Raw genomic sequence first — 24,863 nt, 5'->3', positions numbered from 1 at the left:
CGGCCACTGCGATACATGCGTTGGCGCATGCTCCGTTGCGGCGGCATGGTGTGAAGGTGGCTGAACGGTTGCTATGTAGCGTCTCCAGGGCGGCGCGGGCGTGATGGAAGGAGGTTAACGTCATCACTGCTGATCGGAGTGATGGCGGCGCCGAGAGGCTGGGAACAAGTGTGAGGGAACACAAAGAGCGAGAACCGGGGCCCGAAAGCCAGAAAACCCAGAGAGAAGGATCGAGAACCATCAGTACCCGAGAGTTTGACATCCCGGGGAAGGAGGGGCGTGGAGGTGCGGAGAAAATGGAACTGACCGACCCCCAGTGAACGGAATCGCAGCTGTTCATGGAGCCTGCTCCGGGGCCGGAAGGGGCCAAGAGCTCAGGGGTAGAGTTAGAGCCCCCGTCGCCCGGGAACACAGGATTTGAGACGGAGTGCGAGAGGCTGCGGGTGGTCTTCGATATGTTTGACTTGGACGGGGAAGGGTTGATCCGTCTGGAAGATTTTTGTCAGATCGCCAGTAGCTACGGCGCGGAGCAGGTAGGAAGAACGGGCATAGCCACCCCCCCACCGGGCTTTGACTGTTTCTGTCCCAGAATCAGTTTTGCGGGGTCGATTTTTGTTTAGGCACTGTGACTGAGCCACAACTACGTTAGTGGCCCCTTTGGTGGGGGTTCACTCCATAGTGGTTTTGGGTTCAAGGTTTTGAATTGGATAACAGCCTAACTTTAAGTTTTTTAGAAAATACTTTGTGTAATTTGATGCATTGCTTCCCAAAAGGTAAATTCTATTTAAATCTCTAGTCCAGCTCGCACGATTTAGGGGTCATTTCAAGTATCGCTTTTTAATCTATTGAGTGTTCCTTTCGCAGATGGAAGGACAAACGTTTTTAAATGTAGAATATAATTAACGAATAATCTATTGGAGAGCGCAAATATGGTAATAAGTAGCGGTATTTTTCACTTCTAGTTTTGATTTTTGTGCAGAGCACCTGCATCTACTAAGTAACTGTCGTCATTTAAATGTAGTTCGGAGCCTGGATGTGCTGGATGATTTCGAGGCAAAAATGCAAACTCAATGTGTACCAGGGCAGACACGAATTGAAACCGGTTCTGATGAACACGCTCTATCTGACCCTAATTGGAATGCTAAGCACAATTTGGTTGGGAAGTAAACGACTTTCATCAATATTGAGTTGCAATGATGCAAGACTCGTGCTTTGCTTGATTCCCATTTGAGTAATTGGGATTGTGATTGTATCTGTTTCAAAATTATACATAATCGTGTTACACAACAAGTTTTGCATTCCTTGGATGTTAGATTGGCAATAGCTAACAGTTCTGAAAAAGTCCTGTCAGACTTAAACGATCGACTATCTTCTCTCCCTGCAGACTTGAGTTTCACTAACATTTTTGGTGTTTTTTACTCATGTACCCTGGATAGCTTCAATATGATGTTGTACTCTTCCCTAGATTTTACCATCTGCATGGGTGTGACCTGATTTTTCTGTCCAATCCAATAGGGTCTGGAGCACTAGAAAGTTTTGTGGGGAAATAGAATTCCTCCTGTTCGTTCATTCTTGATGTCAGTTGTAATGTCTTGCACATATTGGCAAGTTGAGACTTAAAAAAAAAGCATGTGTTCTGAGGAGAGTGCCAGTCAATTGGGGTGAAATGCAGAAGTTGCATTTCAAACTTGAAACTGCTCTCTTGGTGACTCCTAATTTTTGCAGTCCTTCATCTTGATATCCCTAGGACAGTGAATTGGTATTCTTGTCCTAAGTGAATAGGATATCTCAAACATGGTAGACAAATTGTGTCCCAGTGTTTGTTGAATGTCGGCTAAGTTAGTTTAACAAATTTTTATAAAAGACAAACTCTCATTTGTATCCTTTTTGTGAGTTTGTTTTTCTTGGCATCCACTTATGTCCAAATTCTTGGGATAAAAGAGTTGAGGAAACAGATTCAGAAGTGCGGTGCTGTAGGGAGATGCGTTACGCCAATTAAACATTTGTATGGATTGCTGCAACATCCTCCAGAAGTAAGGACTATTAATCATCATCCAAACCTTGTAAGTTTCAAAGTAATCTTGCTACTCAACCCTGTGTATTTTGGGGGGGTAAAAACTTTCCTTTTGGTCTATAATAACTTTTGTTCCCTCTTTTTGAAGACATTACCAAGTTCTTTCTAAATTATATAGTTAATCACCAAAGGAAGATTTTTATTTGACAAATCATGGTTGTTCGTCTTCCGGGATTAAAGTTTAGACTTGTGCAGCTCATAAAGCTGTATGGGTATAGGAAAAGCTGTGGCTTTTTATCTTTTGACTTTTTTCTTCCTTTTTTGATTTGGAAAAATTGGAGGTTAGAGGCTTTTGTAGGTCAAGGCCTTGATGGATTTTGATTACAAGCATAAGATCTCTTAAGCTTGTTTGGATAGGGAGAGAAATGGTTGTTGAGCATAGAGATGTTGGGTGAACATTCTAGCCATTATTATCAATCCGGAGACCTGGGTTCAAACCTTGCCATGGCAGTGGTGGTATCTGAATTCAATGAAAATTTGGAATTCAGCATCTCAATAACAATGGCTTTGTCAACTATTAGAAAAATAAACCTATCTGGTTCATTAATATCATTCCTGAAAGGACATTAGCCATCTGGCCTACATGTGACTCCAGACCCATGGTTATCTGCCTTCTGGGCAAATTAGATGGGTGATAATGTCTGGCCTAGCCAGTGGCACCCACATGCTGAAAAAAAATAAGAAATTTGACTTTTAATGCAAGATATAGATGTAGAACTTGAACTCATCCAAAACTTTATAGAAAGTAAACTGAGAGGCAAGCTATTTAAATCATTGAAATAGTTACTTCAATAGGTAAGAAGTAAGAATAAAAGGTTTTTTTAAGCAGTCAATGGACTGCAGCAATGAGAAACAGGTGATTATTGTCTAGATGGACATTTTGGGATATGCAACTGAAAGCTGAGCTCCAGATTCAAATTGAACAGCCTGGTTCTTTGTGATCTAATGGCCCTAACTAAAGCGGGGTGGGTGGGTGCGAAAAATGAAAAATGCTCCATTATGAAGTCACAGGAGGCTGTTAACTTTGGTTATTACTGTAAGTAGCATGGTAGGGACAAGAGCCTATTGGAAAAATGCTCAAACATACAGTAATGGGGAGCTATGAACGCATTGGGAAGGCAATATATTCCGGAACTAATCCTTAATTCAAATGTTGTTTAAATTTTTTTTTGATATTTAACAATTCCTGAAATCTTAATTAAAAAATTTAAGTAATGCTACATATGTGACTCTGGTAAACATTTGTGTTTAATTCTCAGAATAGGGTATTATGGCTAGAAATTTTCTACCAGTGTACCATTCTGCCTGGAATGGTATATCCATAGAGCTTTTGTTGTAGGAATATCTGGGTAAAATTGGATACAATTCCACAAAAACCTACTTGCATTGGTGTAAAACAGTTTGAGAAATAATTAGAAAAACGTGAATGAATGGTGTTTGCTACTTCAGTTCAATTCCTTCAAATTGCCTGAATCAGTCTGGAGGAGTTGCCTGAGAGAACATTGAAGGTAAAAAGAAATAGCACAATGGTGGGAGTGACCCATACAACACAGTCCTACAGGGTATATATTGAACATGGAGGAGGGTATTCGCGTTTTGAAATTTGTTAACCTCCACGTTGAGCCTGAAAGCTGTAAGTTACTTAGGTGGTCCATGAGATGCTGTTCCTGAAGCTTGCATTGAGCTTTGCTGGTACATTGCAGCAGGTCCAAGACACACATTGGCATGGGAATACAGTGTGTTCAGGTTTCAGGCAACTAGTGGAGGTTGGGGTTATTTTTACAGGCAGAGTAGTTCCACGAATCAGCCATACATCTGTTTTGCCCCTCCATTCTACAGCAGGCCAATTTGTGACTGAATAAAGTAGATTAGATTAAGTAAAGTGAAGGTGTATCGCTGCTTTGCCTTGAAGGTGTATGTGGGGCTTTGAAAAAGGAGGAGGTAAACAGGCAAGTGGCGCACCTTCTACAATTGCGTAGGAAGGCGTTGTGTTGGTGTGAAGAGGTCCTGGTGTGGAGGAGGATTGGATCAGGGAACAGTCACTGTGTGGATCCCTGACGAGGGAGGGGAAGGATTATGTTTGGTCATGGCATCCCACTGGAGTTGGCAGAATTAGCTTTCAATTCTGATGTAGCGTCACTGGACTTGACATTTAACTCTGGCAGCATCTGTAGAGTTGAAAACAGACCATCACGGTTTTGTCTAATAATTTGTTTTACTGAAGGCGAGAGGTTGTGTAAATCTGTTTCTAATGAGATGATGCCACTATAGTGTGTCTCTACAAAATCCAGTCACAACTGCAAGGATAAATAGTTATGGAAATCGGTTAGTTGTATAGCCTATACAGAGATAAGTTTGATTCCTTTGCAGAGTAAAGGAAGGCAAGAGTAGTATTCAATGCAAATGTTTAAGTGCTGAGAGGTGATGTTGATTGAGTCAAGTTGGAAGAATAATTATAAGAGTGTACTGTTTCTGATTTGAGTGACAGTTGTCTCTCACTGAAATGGGCCACGAGAAAATGATGAACTTTTAGTTGTGTTAATTTTGATAATCAAAGATACTCCTTCAGTATTCCATATAAGGAGATCCACTGAAAACTAACCCAAATTTGGGAGTACAAAATTCGCATTCCCTGAAGGTGAAAGTCAGGTTGTTCAAACCTTTCCAGAAACTGCAAACTTCAGTGCTTTTTTTCCAGCCTGTTACTTAACCCAGAATTTGTTTAATATTAAACTGCAGGAGTAATTTCCCAGCAGGGCAGCTGATGGCTGTTTACTAACTGAAACATCATTTTGGTTCATCTCTTCAAGCTTACAACAGCTGTGTTTATTCTTTCATTATCTGTACCAAAGTGCTGCAAACCTGACTGCCTTTTTTTTAAAAGTACCTCTGTCGAAGAATCTTGAACACTTCATTTGAATGGCTTTGAACTGCTTTAAAGCCTATGGTCCCAAAATCCCATTCCTTAAAGGGGACAAAACTGTGTGCCTTTCCCTATAGTATCAGAGATAATGGGAACTGCAGATGCTGGAGAATCCAAGATGATAAAATGTGAGGCTGGATGAACACAGCAGGCCAAGCAGCATCTCAGGAGCACAGCCTCTCTGATGAAGGGTCTAGGCCTGAAACGTCAGCTTTTGTGCTCCTGAGATGCTGCTTGGCCTGCTGTGTTCATCCAGCCTCACGTTTTATTATCTTGCATTTCCCTATAATCTATTGTCATATATTGCCATGTGAAACCTGTTACTAAGTTCATCAACATTGACCAAACCCCTCTATTTCTTTTTGCCGTTGAATTCCCTGGCTGCACTTGAAGGGCAAGTTATTAAACTTCTTAAGTTCTAACTCCAGAATATGTAAGTACATCAACTAAATCAAAATAAAAGTTTAACTTTGCACCAAATTGAATTGAATGACTGGTTGTCGTGGTCTATGCTTTGAGTATTGCCATGCCTATGTTGGCACATTAGCAACTGCTGTCATTGTGGCAACTATGGAAATATTATTCTGTGTGGGTTGGCTAGTTACTGTATAAGTACCTTGATTGCAAGCTTGAAAAGCAACATAGAAATGTTTATTGCATTTTTGTAGTTTTTTTTAAAAAAAGTACAAAGATTTGAAATTATTTGCCAGAAGTATTCGACATACCTTAAATGAAGTTCTTTGTAATAGAACAATGCAGGAAAGCTTGATGTAAGGCTATCCTGCCCCAGCAATATTCCAGTTATTGCTGTTGAATTGGCCCATAATCACCATGAATTGGGCAAGAGCTCATGTTGTAACTGTATTCAATTGTTTTAAATCTTGATGGATGCTAGAGAGTGATCTTTACTCAGTGAGTTTCCATTAACATGTGGATGTAGATAAAGGGTCTTGGAAAACAGGTGGCCTAAAATGAGAGAAGGCAATTGAAGAGGAAAATCTGTTATGTCATGCCCCTTTATAGTTTTGAAATGCTTTATAATCTGCAGGGTTTCTTTTGATTCCTAATGGGGGCCTTCCAGTAGACCCAGACACTTCAGAAAGGCCCTCTAATATACAGCCCAATCCTGTAAGAAAGATGTTGTTGCTGTTATCATATCAAAGTAATGAACAATATGTGGGTAAAGAGGACGTCAGAGTCACTGAGGTGATGTATGAGGCCGGACATTGAAGAGAAGGTAGAAAGGTTCGGGTAGGTGGTATGAAGTGGAGAGGACTGTCTTTTGCCTCTACCTATAAATAGAAAAGGTTATGTAGACTGGTCAGAAATTGGTTTGTGCTGATGACTTGAGTAAAGAACATTGCATGACATGCTGCTTAAAAAATTTGAGAGCTTTCTTTCCTTTTATCTGCTCAAGTGTGGTCTTTTCCTCTCTCCTCCAACCCTGGCAATGTCTTTTGGAAATCTTTTTCTGAACCCTTTAAGTTTCACAATATCTTCCTATTAGCACGGAGACGAGAATTGCACGCGGCATTCCAAGAGTGGCCTAACTAATGTTCCTGTACAGCTGCAACATGACCTCCCAACTTCTATAGTTAATGCATGGACCGATGAAAGCAAGCTTACCAAGTGCTTCCTTCCCCGTCCTGTCTGTCTGCAATTCCACTTTCAAGGAAGTGCGAATTTGCAATCTGAGGTCAATTTGTTCTGCAACACTCCCCAGGATCTTTTTATATAAGTCCTGCCCTGATTTTCCTTGCCAAAATGCAGCACCTAACATTTACCTAAGTTAAACTCCATCTGGCAGTCCTTGGTCCATTGGACCATCTGATCAAGACCCCGTTGTACTCTTGAGGTAACCTTCTTTGCTGTCCACAACACATCCAATTTTGGTGTCATCTGCCTACTCGCTCACCAGACCTTCTGTATTCACGTACAAATCATGTATCTGTTTGACAAAATGCAGCAGACGCAGCACTGAACCTTGTTGTCACAGGCCTCTGGCCCAAAAGGCATCTGTCTACCACCACTCTGTTTCCTACCTTTTTTGAGCCAGTTCTGTATCTCAATTCGTAGTTCTCCTGTCTTCCATTTGATCTAACTATAGTCTATCTTGCAGAGCCTTGTCAAATGCCTTACTGAAGTCCATGTAGATCATGTCCATGACACTGCCCTCATCAATGCTTTTCATTACTTCTTCAAAAAACTGAAAATCTAAAGCACAAAGGAACTTGAGTCCCGAGTCAGAATCCTCTTAAGGTTACCTGCAGCTTCAGTTGTCAGTCAGGAAAGCACATACAATGTTAGCATACGTTTTGAGAGAGTGCAAGAGCAGGGATATACTGCTGAGGTTGTATAAGGCTCTGGTCAGACTATATTTGCAATGTAGAGCAACGTTTGGCTCCATAATTGCGGGATGGATGTGCAGCACTGGAGGGGGTTCCAAAGGAGTTTTACAAGAATGATCCTGAGGATGAAGGGCATGTCATGAGGAACAGTTGAGCTCTTTGGGTACTTAATGGAGTTTAGAAGGGGGGAGTCTAGGACCTAAGGACATTAGTCTTAGTGAAGGGCAACCCTTTGGAACAAAAATCAGGATGGTGAATCTGTGGAACATATCACAGAAGGTTGCTGTGTCGAAGGCAGAGAGGGTTAGTTGACCCCCCCCCCCCCCCTTACTAATCAAGGATTATGGGAAGAAAGCAGAAGAATGGGGTTTAGAAACACATCAGTGGTTGAATGTTACAGCAGACTTGTTTGGCTGAATGATCTAATTCTATTCCTGTATCTTATGGTCTTATATGATGCTATTATTTTGCACCAAGGAATGTTTCACAAAGCAGTTTCATAAATGGATTAGCTTATTGACTATCTTGGATTTAATACTAAAGACTTGAAAGGAATCTTTTTTACTGTTTATTAATTTATTCTGAAGAGTGATAATGGACCTGACATTAACTTTTTCCCTTCTCAAATGTTGAGACCCATTGACTTGCTCTAGTACTTGATGTTTTTAGTACAGATCTCTAGTATCAGCAATGTTTTGCTTTGTGTCACATTTACTTGTATTGCTTTGCCTGCGGTTCTGAAACTACCTGGCATAAAGCAACTGAGCTAGTTTGACTGGTCCTGTATTTGAAGAAATGCACAACACTCTTCAAAGCAAACCCTTCTGAAATCTCATTTGTAATATCAGACTTCATTGTTTTGACCAGGATTCTTTAAATCCAATTGACAAATTGAATTCCTAGCCTAATAAGTCCACCCCTTTCAATTTGAAAATAGATTCTAATTTGGACTTCATTTTGGGTTCAATAAGGAGCAAAGTGGGAAAGACATATTATATCTCAGCCTGCCCTGACCCCATTAATAGCAGCACATGCAACAAAAACAAAGTTGCTGGAAAAGCTCAGGAGGTCTGGCAGCATCTCTGGAGGAGAAAACAGTTAACATTCAGGTCCAGTGACCCTGCCTCAGAACAGCATCACATGCTTCATCACTGCTTGTTGGATAGCAAACTGAAGTATGCCACTCTTCTTCCTTTCTGTTCTCCTTCTGCAATTTGTATCCTGCTTTTGGGGCATTGATATTCCCTTGTGGTCTGCTAATTCTGCAAAAGATTTGAAATTGATTCTTTTGGCTGGTACAGTATGTTTATTGTTAGTATAGTGGTAAAACCACTATACTGGTAATCCAATATTGTGGAGGCACAGGTTGAAATTCTACCACACGCTGGAATATAGTTACAGCAATGTAATTATCTTTTTAAACTGCCCTCCCAGCTGTACCAAACTACTACAGAAAAGTTTAACTAAATGGACTCCAATAATTCAAGAAAGCAGCTCTGACCTTAGGACACTTTTGGGTGATGGTGTAGGAAATGTGGTTCAGCAAGTCTAGGTAAACTATGCACATTGGCTGCTGGTACAAGAATTTGGTATTTGAATCAAAAGCAGAAGTTGTTGGAAAAGCTCAGCAGGTCTGACAGCATCTAAGAAGAAAAATCAGAGTTAATGTCTCTGTTTCAGTGACCCTTCCTCAAACTTCTCATTATGAATGCGATAGATATTTCTTGCTGTCACCTGTTTTGAAGATTTCCTGTTGCTGTGTTATTATGCTGAGATGCTACTAAATTAACCAGTCTTTTTGGAGACTGAAGTTGGTCTGTGAATTTTTGTATAATTTTGCTAATAACACAATTTTAATTGGTTCAGAGGCTGTTTAGAGGATCACTGATTTCGACTTACACTGACCTGCAGCGTTTTGTTAGGTGTGTTATTTCTGGCCTTTGCCTTTTGTTTTTGCTGCTTATCCTGTGGCATTTATGGTGCATCATTTTGGGAGTTGCCACCTTCCTTCTATTCTAACTCAGCTAGACTAAAAGTTGGATTAGGTGCAGTATATGGTAATTTTGGCCAGAAGTGCTGTTTTTTGGTGGGTGGCTAGGACTACAAACTGGAGTGGAGTGGAGTGGCCTAATGCTGTTGGTGAAGCAGGGTTCACCTGTTGTAAGTATGCTCCATTTTTAGTAATGGTAAAGTCAGATGCTCTTGGCTGGTGGTGGTGCTTGAGAGGGGGAGGGCTTTATAGTTGATTGTGTAGACAGTGGGAGGGAGTAGAAGATTTAGGAGGTGGTGGTAACATGATAAGCTGAAAATTGCAGATGTGAGTCACAGTTTCCATGATTTGACTATTCATGGCTGTAATGAGTGGTGTACACAACAGCAAACCTTGATAAATGTACTAGTTTCAAGTCTTGTGCGTGCAACTTAATATTCTAGCTTTGAAGTTTTGGTTTCCTCTGGGCCAGATTCTTAACTGAAAAATGCAAGTGGATAGAGAAAGGGGAATTACGGTGCATGCTCATTGGCTGAGGTGAAAACAGTTTGTCAAACTTGAAACCTGTAATGCAGATCGAAGATAAGGCTATATACAACAGCCATAGTTGTGAAGAGGCAACATTAGATATATTTTGGCTTGTGTCAGCATAGTTGCCTCAAGGCACCAGGAACCTGAGGTTAATTCCACCCTCAGGTGACTGTGTGGAGTTTACACATTCTCCCGGTGTCTGTGAGGGTTTCTGCCGGGTGCTCTGGTTTCCTCCTGTTGTCCAGAGATGTGCAGGCTAGGTAGATTGGTCATGCTTAGTTGCCCGTAGTGTCCGGGGATATGTAGGTTAGGTGCATTCACCATGGTTTAAAGCAGGGTTATAGGGTAGGGTTAGACAAACAGGAGGCTGGAAGAACACAGCAAGCCAGGCAGCATCTGGAGGAAATGAGTAGTCAATGTTTTCAGGGTATTACCCTTCATCAGGACTTTGGATATGGATCTGGGTGGGATGGTCTTCAGAAGGCCACTGTATGGGCTTGTTGGTGGCCCGTATTCACACTGCAATGGGATTCTATTCTGTAATTTGCAAGATAATTTACTGTCTCATCCTGAACAGATTGAGGAAAGTATAAACCCAGACAGATCAAATTCTATACAGCATAGTCCTTATCCTGGATCTTAGAAAAGTTGCTTCTGAAAATCCATCATTATATTTAACTGATAAATGTAATATTATAATGCCTTGAATTTTTGAATTATTTATGAAGATCTTGCAAGAATTAAGTCATGTAGATCTCAACTGTTCTCGATTTTAACTTTGTTCTATAGTCACGTCTGCTTTTTTTGACGTATTCAAGATAGACTAGCTTGTTTAAGTACTAGTCATCTATAGAAGTTGAAATTTAAAATGTAGGCAAAGGGATTTCAAGCAGCTCTATAACTGCTCTATAAAAGGTCATTGTGTCCTGAATATTTCCTCATTGTGAAGGAAGCTTCTAACTTCAAATCAAAGGCCTGTGAGGACCCCTGTAGTGTAACTACTAGTGTGTTTACAACAAGTAGAGTAAACATGTTAAGGCAACCAACTTTGTTTTGACCCCAGAACAGAAGAGCTGAGTTCACATTCGAAGTTTTGTCCCGAGAAGGGGAGAACTTGTTCTGGGGTGCCAGCCACCTTCATGTTTTATAGCCTGTGGAGTCTCCAAGCTGGAAGAACTTTTGTATAGAAGTATCAATGTTATTAGAATGGAGAAAATTCGCATCTTCAGAATCAAAGTTCATGCCAGCAGGCTTGGAAAAGAACCTCATGACTTCCTCTGAAGTCCATGGACAGGAAAGTGGCAGGAGTCAGTCAAGTGGAAACTTCATCCAGAGAAATTATGATCTTGTCTCACCTCAACATTGTCATGTCTTATTGGGGTAATGGAACGTGGGCCCTGCTATTCATGATTTGGGGGGTGGGGGGAGGTGGGGCAGTGTGCAGAAAGAATAGCAAAGAGGGGAAAACTGAAAAGACAGTTCAGAAGTCTTACAATACTTGCCATAAATATCAGGTTACTTGCTTTGCAAAACACTAGTTTTATAATCTTTCTTTCTTCAGTCCGGATTTTGAAAAGCACAAAACAATAATTGTTTTCAGGGATAATGGGAACTGCAGATGCTGGAGAATCTGAGATAACAAAGTGTGGAGCTGGATGAACACAGCAGGCCAAGCAGCATCAGAGGAGCACAAAAGCTGATGTTTCGGGCCTAGATCCTTTTCCCAATGAAGGGTCTAGGCCCGAAACGGCAGCTTTTGTGCTCCTAAGATGCTGCTTGGGCTGCTGTGTTCATCCAGCTCCACACTTCATTATTCTCAAATAATGATTTGCTTTTACTGTTACTGTAGCGGATGTAGTAAACATATTCACTTTTGTTTTGGCGTTATCGTTCTAAACTGTCTCCTACCTTTATCGGGATAGTAGGAACTGCCGATGCTGGAGAATCTGAGACAACAAGGTTAGAGCTGGACGAACACAGCAGGCCAAGCAGCATCAGGAGCAGGAAAGCTGCCGTTTCAGGTCGTCTTCAGAAACGGGAGAGGGGAACCCTGCAGCCCAATTGTATCAATGTGGACTTCACAAGCTTCAAAATCTCTCCGCATCCCAAAACCAGCCCAGCTTGTACCCGCCTCCCTGACCTGTCCTCCCATGTATCCACTCTCCCATTTCAAGCCTCATCCCAGCTCTTTGACCTGTTCGTTCTTACTGGACCAACTATCCCCTCCCTAACTGCCCACCTACACTCACCTTTTACTAACTCTAACCCTGTCTCCTCTCCTTCTCTTCTATCTGCCTCCCCCGACTCCCTATTTATTTCAGAATCCCCTTCCCCCTCCCCCATTTCTGAAGAAGGGTCTAGCCGCAAAACATCAGCTTTCCTGCTCCTCTGATGCTGTTTGGCCTGCTGTGTTCATCCAGCTCTACATCTTGTTGTCTCAGATTCTCCAGCATTGGCAGTTCCTACTATCTCGGTAATCTATCAAACCAGGTTTTGTTCTGGATCTCACTTGTCTATTAGTATCACCAGCTGGGATCGTAACAGGCCAACAGTTATTTATTTAAAGATAATTTTGGCCAAGGTAACTTTGTTACCCTTTTTTTTCCCCCAAAGTCACAGTACTTGACACTTTGAAAAGTAAATTTGCATGTGTGGATAGATGGATTGACATAAATAGGTTCCTACAGATCAGTGATGGTTTACTAGTCTGGTTTTTGAAATGAGGTCAAAGATGACTTTGTACTCCTAATTTAATAGAATGAGGTGATCATTTGGAAAGATTTCTCTAGGGGCTTTGACAGGTTAAACACTGGGAGGATATTTCTTCTTGATTATAAAATTGGTGTGGGGCGGGGGGAGCGGGGAAAACACATTTAAATATAAAAATAACACTGAAAAGAGGAGGTGCAACTCCTGATCAATGTAATTATTTTCTGGTGTTCATTTGAACTTGGGTCAAATCAATTGGACTTGATTATAATCAGATTTCTAACCTAGAGCTGGTGATGCAGGCAGGAAAGGAAACGTTGGCTGAAAGCCAAACGATCAGATTAGCCATGATCTTATTCAATAGTGGAATGAGCTATCTTCACTGAATGGCCTACACCATTTGTAATATTTTTTCAGTCACCTTTTTTCCCCACCTATAACCATTGTTCTAAGAGTTGTAAGTGGAAGGTGTCCACTTATTCTCCCTGTTACACCATCAGGATAAGGAGTATGCTGCATGGTATCGGAAATCATTTAAAATGTGGGAGCATACTTCTATGTGGTAGAGCAGTGTTGCAACTTACATTATAATAGGATGTTCCCAGTGTTCATCTATTTTTACAGTTGCAAGATATGAAGATATTTATATTTTAAACCTTGTTTTGATGTAATTACCCATTTGAAATAAAAAGCTGAAGATATGATTAATGATCTTGTTTATTATTTCTAATCAATTTTAAAAAAACAAATCTAGTTTGAAAACATGAAGGCCTTTTTTTAAACCACTTGTACTCCAAGTCACAATAAACAAGTTGTTAACCCAGCGGTTTCGAGAGATTTGCTGAGCTCTGTTGGAGAGCACAGTCATTGCAGGTGCCTCTTCATTTGAGGGCATCTAGGAACTGATCCATTTGGTGTCAAAATAACTAGCCTATTTCATATTTGGGCAGCAGAAATGTAATTTGTCTTTGAATTTCAAGGAGAGATGGTTAGATTCTCTTCTGTTGAAGGTGGTCATTTGATTGGCCACTGTGTGACAAATGTTATTTCCCAGTTACCAGTCAAAAATCTGAATGTTGTCTCGCTGTGTGCATAAATTGCATAACCTCCCCATTTGGTGTGGATTCTGCAGGCCCTCGTGTATCTCTAAGAAACCCATTTGTTTTCTAAACCTAGTATGCTGATGTGCAGAAATTGAACTAAAGTCACTGTCACATATCTTCTGTCAATAAACTTTGAATATCTGAGCACCTTTCTTTTCTGGGTGTGGAGTGTTGAGCAATATTATTCAGACTGAACCAAAGACAATCAGCAATCCAAAGATTAACTGGCAGTTTTTTCAAGTCTGCAGAAATCTTGATCTAAGCCCAGCAGGAACATTGTTCAATCCTTGTAAGGGAAGGTTGGTCAAGAGTACAGCATCCCTGTTGGAAGCAGCCATTCTGTTTAATCGTTGAGAAGTTATGAATATATTTTGTCAATTATTGTGTTGGAAGTGGGTAGGTTAGTTCCATTCTTTTTATTCTCCTTTATCACCGCTTCGTTGTTTATATGATCTCTTCTCTGTTTTTTACTAAAAAACAATGCTGTAATTCAATCTCCTCTCTAGGATTAATCTGCTTTAGTTTATTTGGATATTTAATGAATAAGGTGCTGTATGAGATTATTGTATGACTGAATGCATGAGGCTGTGCATGATGTATCAACATGGATTGAGGATTCGTTAGCAAATGGAAAACAGGGCAGGAGTAAGTAGAAACCAAAAGAACTGGAAGCTGTAAATCAGGAACAAAAACAGTGTTTTTGAAAAAAACGGTATACCTTCTGAGGAAGGGTCACTGGACCCAAAACATTAACTTTCATTTTCTCTTCACAGATGCTGGCAGACCTGCTCGCAACTTCTGTTTTTGTACAGGAGTAAATTAGGTTATTTTTGGGTTATCAATTTGTACCCTTGTGTCTTAACTTTTAATTTGCTTACTTGTTTATCCTGTGCCTTCCATTCTTTTTGTTTTTTGCTTATCTGCTAAATTTAATGATTCTTCTTTGGCACTTTGGAATTGGTGATAAAGGAATACTTGGAGAACATGATTGCAAGCATGAGCTTGGGTAAGCTTGATTGATCGACTGGATTGAAACTGGCCTTTTAACTTTCTAATCTAATCCCCGCTATCCTGTACTCTTGCAATCCTGTATTTGTGCTCTGCCTCCTTCCCATTCTCAACAATCCCCTTGAATTTTCTTTTAACTCATTAGGATTTTGTTGCTGGCAAGGCTGGCCTTTATTGCTCATCTGTAGTTCCCCTTGAAGGTGGTGAGCTGCCTTGAATTGCTTTAGTCCCATGCGCTGTAGGTAGACTCTCAATGCCATTAGCGAGGGAATTCCAGGATTTTGACCCAGTGGCATTGAAAGAATGGTGGTTAATTTCCAAGTCAGGATGGTGAGTGGCTCAGAGGTGAATTTGCAGGAGGTGATATTCCCATATATCTGCTGCTCATGACCTCCTAGATGAAAGTGGTGAGTTTAGAAGGTGCTGGGTAAAGATCTGAGTTTCTGCAATACATACTGCTCCTGCTGAGTGCCAGTGGTGGAGGGTGCAGATGTGCCAGTCAAGCAAACTACATTTTTCTTGGTGTTAGGCTTCCTGAGTGTTTGGAGCTATACTCAAGTCAAATGGAAAGTATTTCATCACACTCCTGATTTTTGCCTTGTAGATGATGGATAGGCTTGGAGGGTCATGAAGCGAGTTACTTGGTGACGTATTCCTTGCCTCTGACCTGCTCTTGTGGCCATTGTATTTGTGTATTGAGTTTCTGGTCAATGGTAACCCTAAAACGTTAAAGGAGGATTCATTGGGAGCACCATTGAATATCAAGAGGTGGTGATGAGATGGTTATTGCCTGCTATACTTGTTGTGTGAATGTTACTCACCAGTTATCAGTCCAAGCTGAGATATTCTCCAGATCTTGCTGCATTTGGACATAGATTGCTTCAGTTTCTGATGAATCATGAATAGTGCTGAACATTGTGCAGTAATCAGTGAACATCCCCACTTCTGAGCTTTTTGGGAAGCTCATTGCAGGACTTCAAGCAATCTTTAGTTGTTTCAGAGATGTCTTGAACTGAGGTGATTCACCTCCAGCAACCACCTTTCTCATTGATTTCCCATTTTTGCTAGGGCTCCTTGATGCCACACTTGGACGGATGTGGCCTTGATGCCAAGAGCTGTCACTCTCTCCTTGCCTCACCTGGAATTCGGATCTTTTGACCATATTTGAACCAAGGCTCTAATGAATTTAGCAGAATGGCAGAACAAAAACCAGCATTATTGCTGAGCAGGTGTTGCTTGATAGTACTGTAGATGATCCTGCCATCATTTTATTGTTATTGAAAATTTGGTGCCGAATTACTTCAAATAGTGTATGTGGAAGAGTTTAAAACTTTTAATTTTGTGGCCCTCTTTTTATAAAGGTTTCCCCTTAACAAAGCTGAGTGTTTATTTTACGGAGGGTGTGATGTGGTCAAGCAAGGCAGAACATATTGATTGCAGAAACTGCAGTTTGCATTTTACTCATGAAAAGCAACAAATTGAGTTAAAAGCTGCTATGTTGCTGAAGCTGTAGCTAGAACGAATTATAAATTCTTCTTAAGCCGATTCTCTGCTTTTGTAGCTTGACATTCCTGTATCCTGTCCAGACATTGCTACTGAATTATTGAAAAGGTATTGGTTGTTTGCTTTGATATTTACTATATTTCATAGGGATGTTTGTGCTATACAGCATATCAGTGGAATTTTACTATGTTTCTGTTCTGTGGTGTTGGATTTGTTGCATAATTGGCTTTAACCGGACTAAAGATTTGCTGAGCTGCTTTCTTGCTGCCAAGGAATAGAAATTGGTTTTTGGGAAGTGAATGTGGGACTTTATTTTTTGGTTCAGTCTCTGCACTTAGACCAAATTCAGGGAATAAATGAAGATACTTTGCTTTGGATTCCTTTGCGTCACCCTAACTTAAACTAACAATTCTCCTGGTGCATTTTTCCACTACCTTTTTTTCCATTCAAAGAAATTTTACTTGCAATTGTTATGACATACCCTGCCCATTTTCACCATCTTTAGTAGTCAAGACTTAACCACTTGCTTTCCTGACTTACTTTCCCACAATCATCCAGGAGTGAGTAGATTAGAAAAACCATCCTGTTTATTTTCAGGTGCACTTAAGTGGTTTCGCACTCTTTGGCCCATCTTTAAATCTTCCATGACACTTCTGCAGTTGTCAGTTTGCTCAGTCATTCACCCTTATCCCTGGAAATCCTTAACAGGTCCAAAAAAGAGAATTGCTCATGCAGGGCACAAGGTATTATTTTGGTAATTAATTTACCAGTTTGGTTTTACTAGGCCTCCTCTTCTCTGCAATAACTAGTTTACAATCATCCTGGAGGGAAGTTAATAATGGTAGACTCCTTTTTGTACACTCAATGATTCCTTCTAAAACTGCTATCACTTGTTACCTTGCCCTTTCTCCATCTTTACACCAAATGTAAGGAGCTTTTTTTAAGTTAGATTATGTCTAGCTGATTCCAACTTTCCACTCCCTTGTTAATTTCTGAAGCTGTACTCCATAACTTAGTGTACGCACTCACTCTCAAAACCTACCTTCTGCACCCTCAATTCTATCCCCATAACTTAGTAATGAGCCCTCTTTCATGCTGAAACTGAATGATTGTCTTTACTCAAGCTGTCTTTAATTTTGTTTGAAAAGTAATCCTTTCTCAATCTATCCAGTCTTCATTTAAAACATTGCTTTCCATCATTGTGCTTTATTTTCCACTGCTCCTAAAGCCTTCAAAGCTTCTAAACAAAATTGTGAGCTCTGCTATGACTTTTTTTTTTCATCCTTTTTTGACCCCTTATCAAAGCTGGGGAGAAATCTCCTCCAACTTTTTTGCCCTATTTGTGCATCTCACACCATTGCTTCAGTAGGCCTTCTAGGATCAGCCATTGACTCAGTCTTCCTTGTGCTTCCATTTTAGCAGCCGTAATCAGAGATTTGGAACCATTTCCTCCCCTGCGCTCATAATCTTCAGCTGTATATTCTCTTAATTATATCAAGTCCATTGTATCTATGCTATTGAAATGCTTGATGTTTAGCTTGGGTGACTTTTCCCATAAAGTTGTACCGGACCTCCCTAATGTAGCGCAGTGGCTGTGGTTAGAACTGCTGCCTCATAGCACCACGGACACCAGATCAATTCCAGCTTTGGGTGACTATTTTGACAGTGGATTTTGCGCATTCTCCCTGTCAACATGGGATTCTGCTGGGTGCTCTGGTTTCGTTCTACGGTCCGGTGATGTGCAGATTAGGTGGATTGGCCATGGTAAATGCAGAATTATGGGGATAGGGTTGGGGCTGGAGCTGGGTCTGGGTGGCATACTGTTCAGAGGGTTCTGGGGGAATGGCCTCTTCCAGCACCGTGGGGATACTACGATTCTAATTCCATCTTCATCTTTTGTATTTGGGAAAATAAACATTTAACTTGAATACAGTTTTTTTTAATTCAAACAGCTCTTTGAATATTTCTGTACACCAGAAAACTTGTGGCTTCTAACCAATTCTGGACATTGTTTAATGAGGCAGTACACTTAGTCCTAATTGGCATAATTGGAATTTGATAAATCAACAATTGATGTTTTGAAAGTAGTCCCTGGTCTGAGTCACCATTTCCACTAAGCACTTGATATTCCAGTTTCATTACTTGTTATAAATTCATGTAAAGTGGAAGCACATGTCGTAGAGATTAGAGAGTGGGCATCAGTGAGGTAGTTTTCTCCCTTCTTGATGATGTCTGAGTAATTAGCTCAATTTTGAGAATGTCTGTCTGCTTTTGTGCATTTGAGAGTATTAATTCATTCTTGTGTTGGATAGTAACCATGTCTTGGGTGCAGAAAGGACTAGTCTAGAAATGTGGTAAGTTTTTTTACATTTAGTGCCCAATCAGAGCTCTTCTAACTTGTTTGCTACTTCTTTACATTTAAACCAGAGACAGTAACCTTTAAAACAATGAGTCATTCTTCGGGGTTTACTACACAGAAAAAGACTCTTGTGGTCTGTAGTCTGTGTTGGTTTAAAAACCTAACTTTTCTCATTCCATTTTCCAGCATTTTCCCGATAGCCTTGTATCCTTGTGATCTTAGTGATCAAAATTAACAGTGCCAAGTAGCCACTCTAACTCTAAGTTTATTCAAGAAACCATTCAGTTGTACTGGTCTTTGCAACCCAATTCAGGTACACATTCAACACTTCAATTCAGTCATTTCTTTTTGAAAATAAAAATCAGTTACTTAATGCATTTCTACAACATTTGCCAAGAGTGTCAGTGGCAAAGAAGATAAACCTCACTTCTCAATGCCAAATCTAGGCTGCATGCAAACTAGTGACTATAGGAAAATAGTGAGGTATGAAGTTCAATTGAATTCTAAGAACAGACTGGGAAACTAATTTGAGGAATACTTTAAATCCAAGTTTTATGTAACAGTTCATTAACTTCAGAAGCACTTCCCTGCTTGTGAAGCAAATGGAAGACTGGCAATTATGGTAAACACTAACAATGTAAGAACAGAGAATTGGAAACCTGCGTTAAGTATTTCCAGCATATTGTGGTTATCTGGGTTTATTTCTTACTTGGTAATGGATCCCTTGGACAACAGCTTTTCTTTCTCAGTCCTTTAGTGGTCTCTATGTAGTGAGAACCTACCTGCAATTTTTCACTACTAATGACACAAACCCAGGATTGCAGGAGAAAGGGAACAAAAAAAGTAGTCACTTGAAAGTGAATTCAAAATGGAGAAATAATGTTTTTAAGCAAAACAATAGTCTGAACCCTGGGGAGGAGTGAAATCATGTCATCATTAGTATGAGCTAATCACCACCACCTTGGACTGAGCTAAGAGTTAGAAGGCCTAGTCAGTGGACACAGTCCCACTTCCCCCCTGCTGTTAAGAATTTGGTGCGTGAGCAATGGGGATGGATAAGCACCAAGCCTGGAGTCACGGACCTCTGGGAAGCAGCTGCTCTGTCTCTTGGTACTCTGGCCGCATCCCAGTAACTGATGAGACCCAATCCTGGATGAATGTTGGAGAAGCATGATACTGAGCTGCCTGCCCTGCCAGCCTGTCCAAAGATGAGCAGTGCTTGTCCTGCCTGCCTTTACTTTCTGCCATCCTGCCCTTGTATGGAATATAATAACTCTTCCTGCAGTATATTGTTTTACCATTTTCACATGACAAAGCTTGATTAGGTATGCGAAAGGAAATGAGAAATGGGCCAGTGTTAGAGCTCGGAGGATTACAAAGACACTAGGCTGAAGGATGTTGTGTATTTGAAATGGGGTTTGAAAAAGATACAAAACCTCTTTCAAAATTAGTTCTCCGGAATTTGAGAACTGGTGGAACTTGAAGGCAGTAAGATAAAATCTTTATCAGAGGTAATGGTAACTGCAAATGCTGGAGAATCCAAGATAATAAACTGTGAAGCTGGATGAACACAGCAGGCCAAGCAGCATCTTGGGAGCACACAAGCTGACGTTTCAGGCCTAGACCCTTTTTCAGAAAAAGGAGGATGGGGAGAGGATTCTGAAATAAATGGTGTTGGGGGGAGGGGGGTGGTGGTGGACCGAAGGTAGATGGATGGAGGAGAAGATAAGTGGGGAGGGGATAGGTCAGTCCGGGGGAGGACAGACAGGTCAAGGGAGTGGGATGAGGTTAGTGGGTAGGAAATGAAGGTGTGGCTTGAGGACGGTATAGGTGAGAGGAAGAACAAGTTAGAGGCGGGATGAGCTGGGCTGGTTTTGGGATGCAGTGGGGGGAGGGGAGGTTTGAAGCTGGTGAAATCCACATTGATACCATTGGGCTGCAGGGTTCCCAAGCAGTATACGAGTTGCTGTTCCTGCAAGGGTTTGCAATAAACAACTGCACCTCCCAGTCGCAAACCATTTTAACTCCTCCTCTTCCCCACCTCCCCAATTCCCTAGACGACATGTCCATCCTGGGCCTCCTGTGGTACCATAATGGTGCCACCTGTAGATAAAGTCTTATTCTGTGTTGAAGGCCTGTGCTAGTCAATGCTAGGTCAGAATAACAATTCTAGCTGAATTGATTTTAAAGGCATGGATTTAGAGGTGTGGTCACTGACTTGGATGTATTTGTGGAGGCACTGGAACACATTCTCCTGCAGGCTCAATTCTCCATGCTGTCATGCTTGTCATATTCACATCAAGATTCTACACTAGAATGTTAGAAGCAAAGCAGCAGCAGTGGAAGGAAATTAAATTTGGAAGAGGTTCCTAGTTGTTTGTGAGGACTAATGTGAATGGCCTGAGGTTTCTAAAAGCCAAAATGAAGGATGTTTTGTCACCTGATAACTGCTCGTTTTCAGTTTCTGCAGGAGGAGGCACTTGAGTAATGAAATTGCAAGGGTTTTTTTCTTATATTCATTCAAGGGATGAGTGTGTCACTGGCTAAGCCAGCTTTTATTGCAGTTGAGTCAACCACATTGCTGTAGGCCTGGAGTCACGTATAGACTAGGCCAGGCGAGGTACGGATGGCAGTTTCCTTCCCTAAAGGACATTAGTGAACCAGATGAATTTTTCCCGACTAACCTGGCAATGGATTCGTGATCATCATTAGACTCTTAATTCCGGCTGTTTATTTATTTCAGATTCCACCATCTGCTGTGGTGGGATTTGGACCCAGTCCTTTGAACATTACCTGGGTCTCTGGATTAACAGTCTAGCGATTTAATACCACTTGGCCATTGCCTCCCCTGTATCATAAGTCATCATAACAAGTGAGAGAACTTCATTCTTTCGGAGATGGGAATTTGGTGACTTGGTGACTAAGTTAATTAAACATGATTTCCCTTACTAGCCATGCTAGTTTTCATGAACCTTTTATCTGTTAGTTTTTTTAAATTCAGTTTAACTTTTGTATTTGCTTTGATTCATAAAGATTAAAAGGCAATGAGCTGGTGTGGCAGCATTGCCCAGATAATGGCACTCTCCGTTTTCTCTCTGAACAAATGTTTCACCTTCTGTTTAGTATGTTGCACGTTTATCTAGCTTGGATAAGAGCTAATTGATAGATTATCATCAACAATAATGTAGTGACATTAGCAGTGATGGACAATGAGTTAAGGTTCCAAATAATGTGTTATTTTGGTTGCTGATTTGGTTTCAGGTGGTGGTTGATAAACACATCATCCATTGGGATGTAACAGAATGCTGTATTATGTGGGCTATTGAGTCTTTCAATAATGGTCCCCAAAGAATTCTTACTGTTTGGGTTTTTTGGTTGATAGTGACCTGCTTTCAGTATTGGTGTCATTACAATTGAATTGCAGGTTCTGCTGGAGTTCGACTTATTTGGATGCAGGTTAGAAGTTTTTTTTTCCCCACCAACACCATAGCACATTCAGTACAGGTGTTGCAACTGTGATATAGAAAATGTCCATTCTGTTGCGACCTTTCCATTTGGCAATAAAACAAGGTACAGTTGGAATGCCTTCGTAAATCAGGAATTGTTTTTCAGCTGCAAGAAGCTGTATGAGTGCCTGCCTAAGGGTAAAGGCTTTGGTTATATACACAGCAGGTCAAGATTAGAAATGTCTGACTTCTGTTCTAATGCCTTTGAAATTCCTGTTTTGATTTTGTGTTCACAAGGGTGTGAGGGCACAGATTTTCCTTGTCCACCTTTTTTATAGATGATGTAGTATACTAATGAAGTTCTCCTGAATCATAAGATCATAGAATCCTTTATAGTGTAGAAGCAGGTCATTTGGCCCATCAAGTCCATACCAGCCCTCCAAAGACCACCCCCACCCCCAACCCTATCCCTGTAACCCTGCATTTCCCATTGCCAATCCACCTAATCTGTACATTTCTGGACATGGGAGGAAACCAGAGCACCTGGAAACCCATAGGCACTAGGAGAATGTGTGAAAATTGCGCACACAGTTGCCTGCGACTGGAATTGAACCTGGTGCTGTGAGACAACAGTGCTAACCAGTGAACCACCATGCAGCCAGAATTCTCGGACAAATTTAATTTGATTCACATCCGTATTGTGAGTACTATGTAATGAGTTAACTTTTCCTGGCCAAAGTAATCTTATATAGTAGAGCTGTGATTAGTTCATAGTATGTGGTGTGAAGAAACCACTTTGCCATCTAGGGAATCCTGACCAGTGCCCTTGCACTTCTAGCTGAAGAAAACAAAAATCTCTCACCACTTTTTTATTTGAAATTTTTATTTTGATGCCACACTCGGAATGTACTCAAGGGTTTGTCAGTTTTTTTTAATGGTGATTCGGCCATGCAAGGTATTTGTGCAATAAATTTCTAGGCGTATGGATAATGCAAGGATATGAGACTGAGCATGACTACACTTTTTTTTAAGAAAAGCTCAGCCGTGATTTAAATGGCCTCCCAGTACTGTAGATTACTGATTCTCCAGTGAATCCAAACTATGTCTTGTGAATAATCAAACTGTGTGCGTTGCAGAGATTAACAATCCTTTTTGATTTTTTTTAAAAATTGGCCTTGTGTTCAACATGCGGTTGCCAGCTAACAATCTTTGGTTGTAGGAACAAGGCTGTTTGTCTGTCTTTTTCATGGTCTGCTACTTGATATTCCAGTATTATAGTGGGCTTTCTTCTTTGTCCCTTCAGGTAAAGGAATTGACAAAATATTTAGATCCTGCTGGTCTTGGGGTCATTGCGTTTGATGATTTCTGTCGAGGAATTGCTGCTATTAAGAATGGAGGTAAGGAAAAGTAATATGCACAAACCCTGCAGGTTTACATGTTTTTGAAATTGCTTTATTTGAAATGGTTTTGTTTCATTCAGCATGAGTACTTAACGTTTTAAATCTGAAAGAAACTGAAAGAATTCTCTTTTTTAATAATGAATAACAGGAATTAATCATTAAATACGACATCAATGTTTAACCATTCTTGATGTACACTATCCCACAAACCCATAATTTTGTTTGCGTTGGGACCATCTCTTAATTGAATAGACGTTCTAACTGCTTGCCTTATGTCCCTCCCCATCCCCCATCCTCTGTAGCCTTGTTTGATTTGAGTGCCAGTAATTCTGGAAACTGGCAAAATAACTCCTTTTAGGAGTCGCTATGGGACTTTTCTGCATGTAACAGGCAAATAGGTTTTGGTTCAGCTGAGTGTGATGTAGTACAATTTTTAAAAAAATTTGTTTCTCCTTTTTAAACAATTAAGAACATAAGGACTAGGAGCAGGCTGTTCAAGCCTGCTCTACCATTCAATAAGATCATGGCTGATATTTTCTTGGACTCAGATCCACTTACCTGCATTCTCACCGCATCCCTTAATTCCTTTATTGTTTTAAAAAAAAATCTTCCTTCGCTTTTAAAAACATTTACTGAAGTAGCATCAACTACTTCACTGGGCAATGAATTCCATAGATGAAGGCAGGTTATCTGAGTAGAGGTAGACTGAGCAAGGAGCAGGTGTAATGAGACGTGGGTGTCCATATACACCAGTTGCTGAAAGTCCTGGTTTAGCAGGAGATGAAGAAAGCAATATGACTGAATTCACTGCCTGGTCATTTTCTTCAATTTTGTCTCAATTTCAACATTCTGTAAATTAATTTTAAACGTGCTTTCCTGCCTCAGTTGCATTTTTGGTTCTGGATTATGTAGTGTTTCAGTAATTTCTCTATCTTTTGTGACTGAGGTTTGCTGTAAGCTGGCCTTTTGATCTTCATCTCTGGAACGTTTTTTGTAATCTAATTGAAGGTTTGTGTTATCTGATTTGAATCATGTGATCTCTCGTGTGTATGGACACTGTTCAGATGTCTGGTTTGAAATTGCTATGGTGTCCCTTGTTTGTTAGTACTCTGCTATTAACTTTTTTGTGAATTTCTCCAAAAAGGTGTTTTTGATTTTTGTTTTTTGGTCCATGGATTTTTTTGGATAGAGCTGTTCTTCTGAAAACATTTGACTTTGCTCTGGACACGGTCGTTTGGGTGGTCCATTATTCACACCTATGGACCAACTTCTTATAGCAAGGAGCTGAATATAATTTAAATGGAGATTGCAGAAAGCTGCAGTATAGAGATTTTGGAGTGCTTTGCATAATTCATGAAAAGCTACCATCTAAGTTCAATGAGTATTAGAGAAGACAAATGGATGTTTTGCCTTTTCTTCAATGGAGAGTGGAGTACATATCTTTGAAGGCTATCTTGCTAAAACTGAAC

The 24,863-nt window shown here is 40.6% G+C and overlaps 1 protein-coding gene across 2 annotated transcripts in view; it reads left to right on the top strand.

The window, feature by feature from the left end:
- The first annotated feature begins 93 nt into the window (after positions 1 to 93).
- The window catches only part of rab11fip3 (RAB11 family interacting protein 3 (class II)), a 94,018-nt gene continuing 69,248 nt past the window's right edge, over positions 94 to 24,863 (top strand). For both annotated transcript variants that reach the window (XM_048552239.2, XM_048552238.2), the window contains exons 1-2: positions 94 to 533; positions 23,298 to 23,391. In XM_048552239.2, coding sequence (XP_048408196.1) covers positions 339 to 533; positions 23,298 to 23,391 — 289 coding nt within the window. In that variant the 5' untranslated portion in view covers positions 94 to 338. The remainder of the gene's footprint in view (positions 534 to 23,297; positions 23,392 to 24,863) is intronic.

Source organism: Stegostoma tigrinum, chromosome 23 (assembly GCF_030684315.1).
Source record: "Stegostoma tigrinum isolate sSteTig4 chromosome 23, sSteTig4.hap1, whole genome shotgun sequence".
Classification (NCBI taxonomy): Eukaryota; Metazoa; Chordata; class Chondrichthyes; order Orectolobiformes; family Stegostomatidae; genus Stegostoma; species Stegostoma tigrinum.
This window is presented reverse-complemented; position numbering and strand designations above follow the sequence as displayed.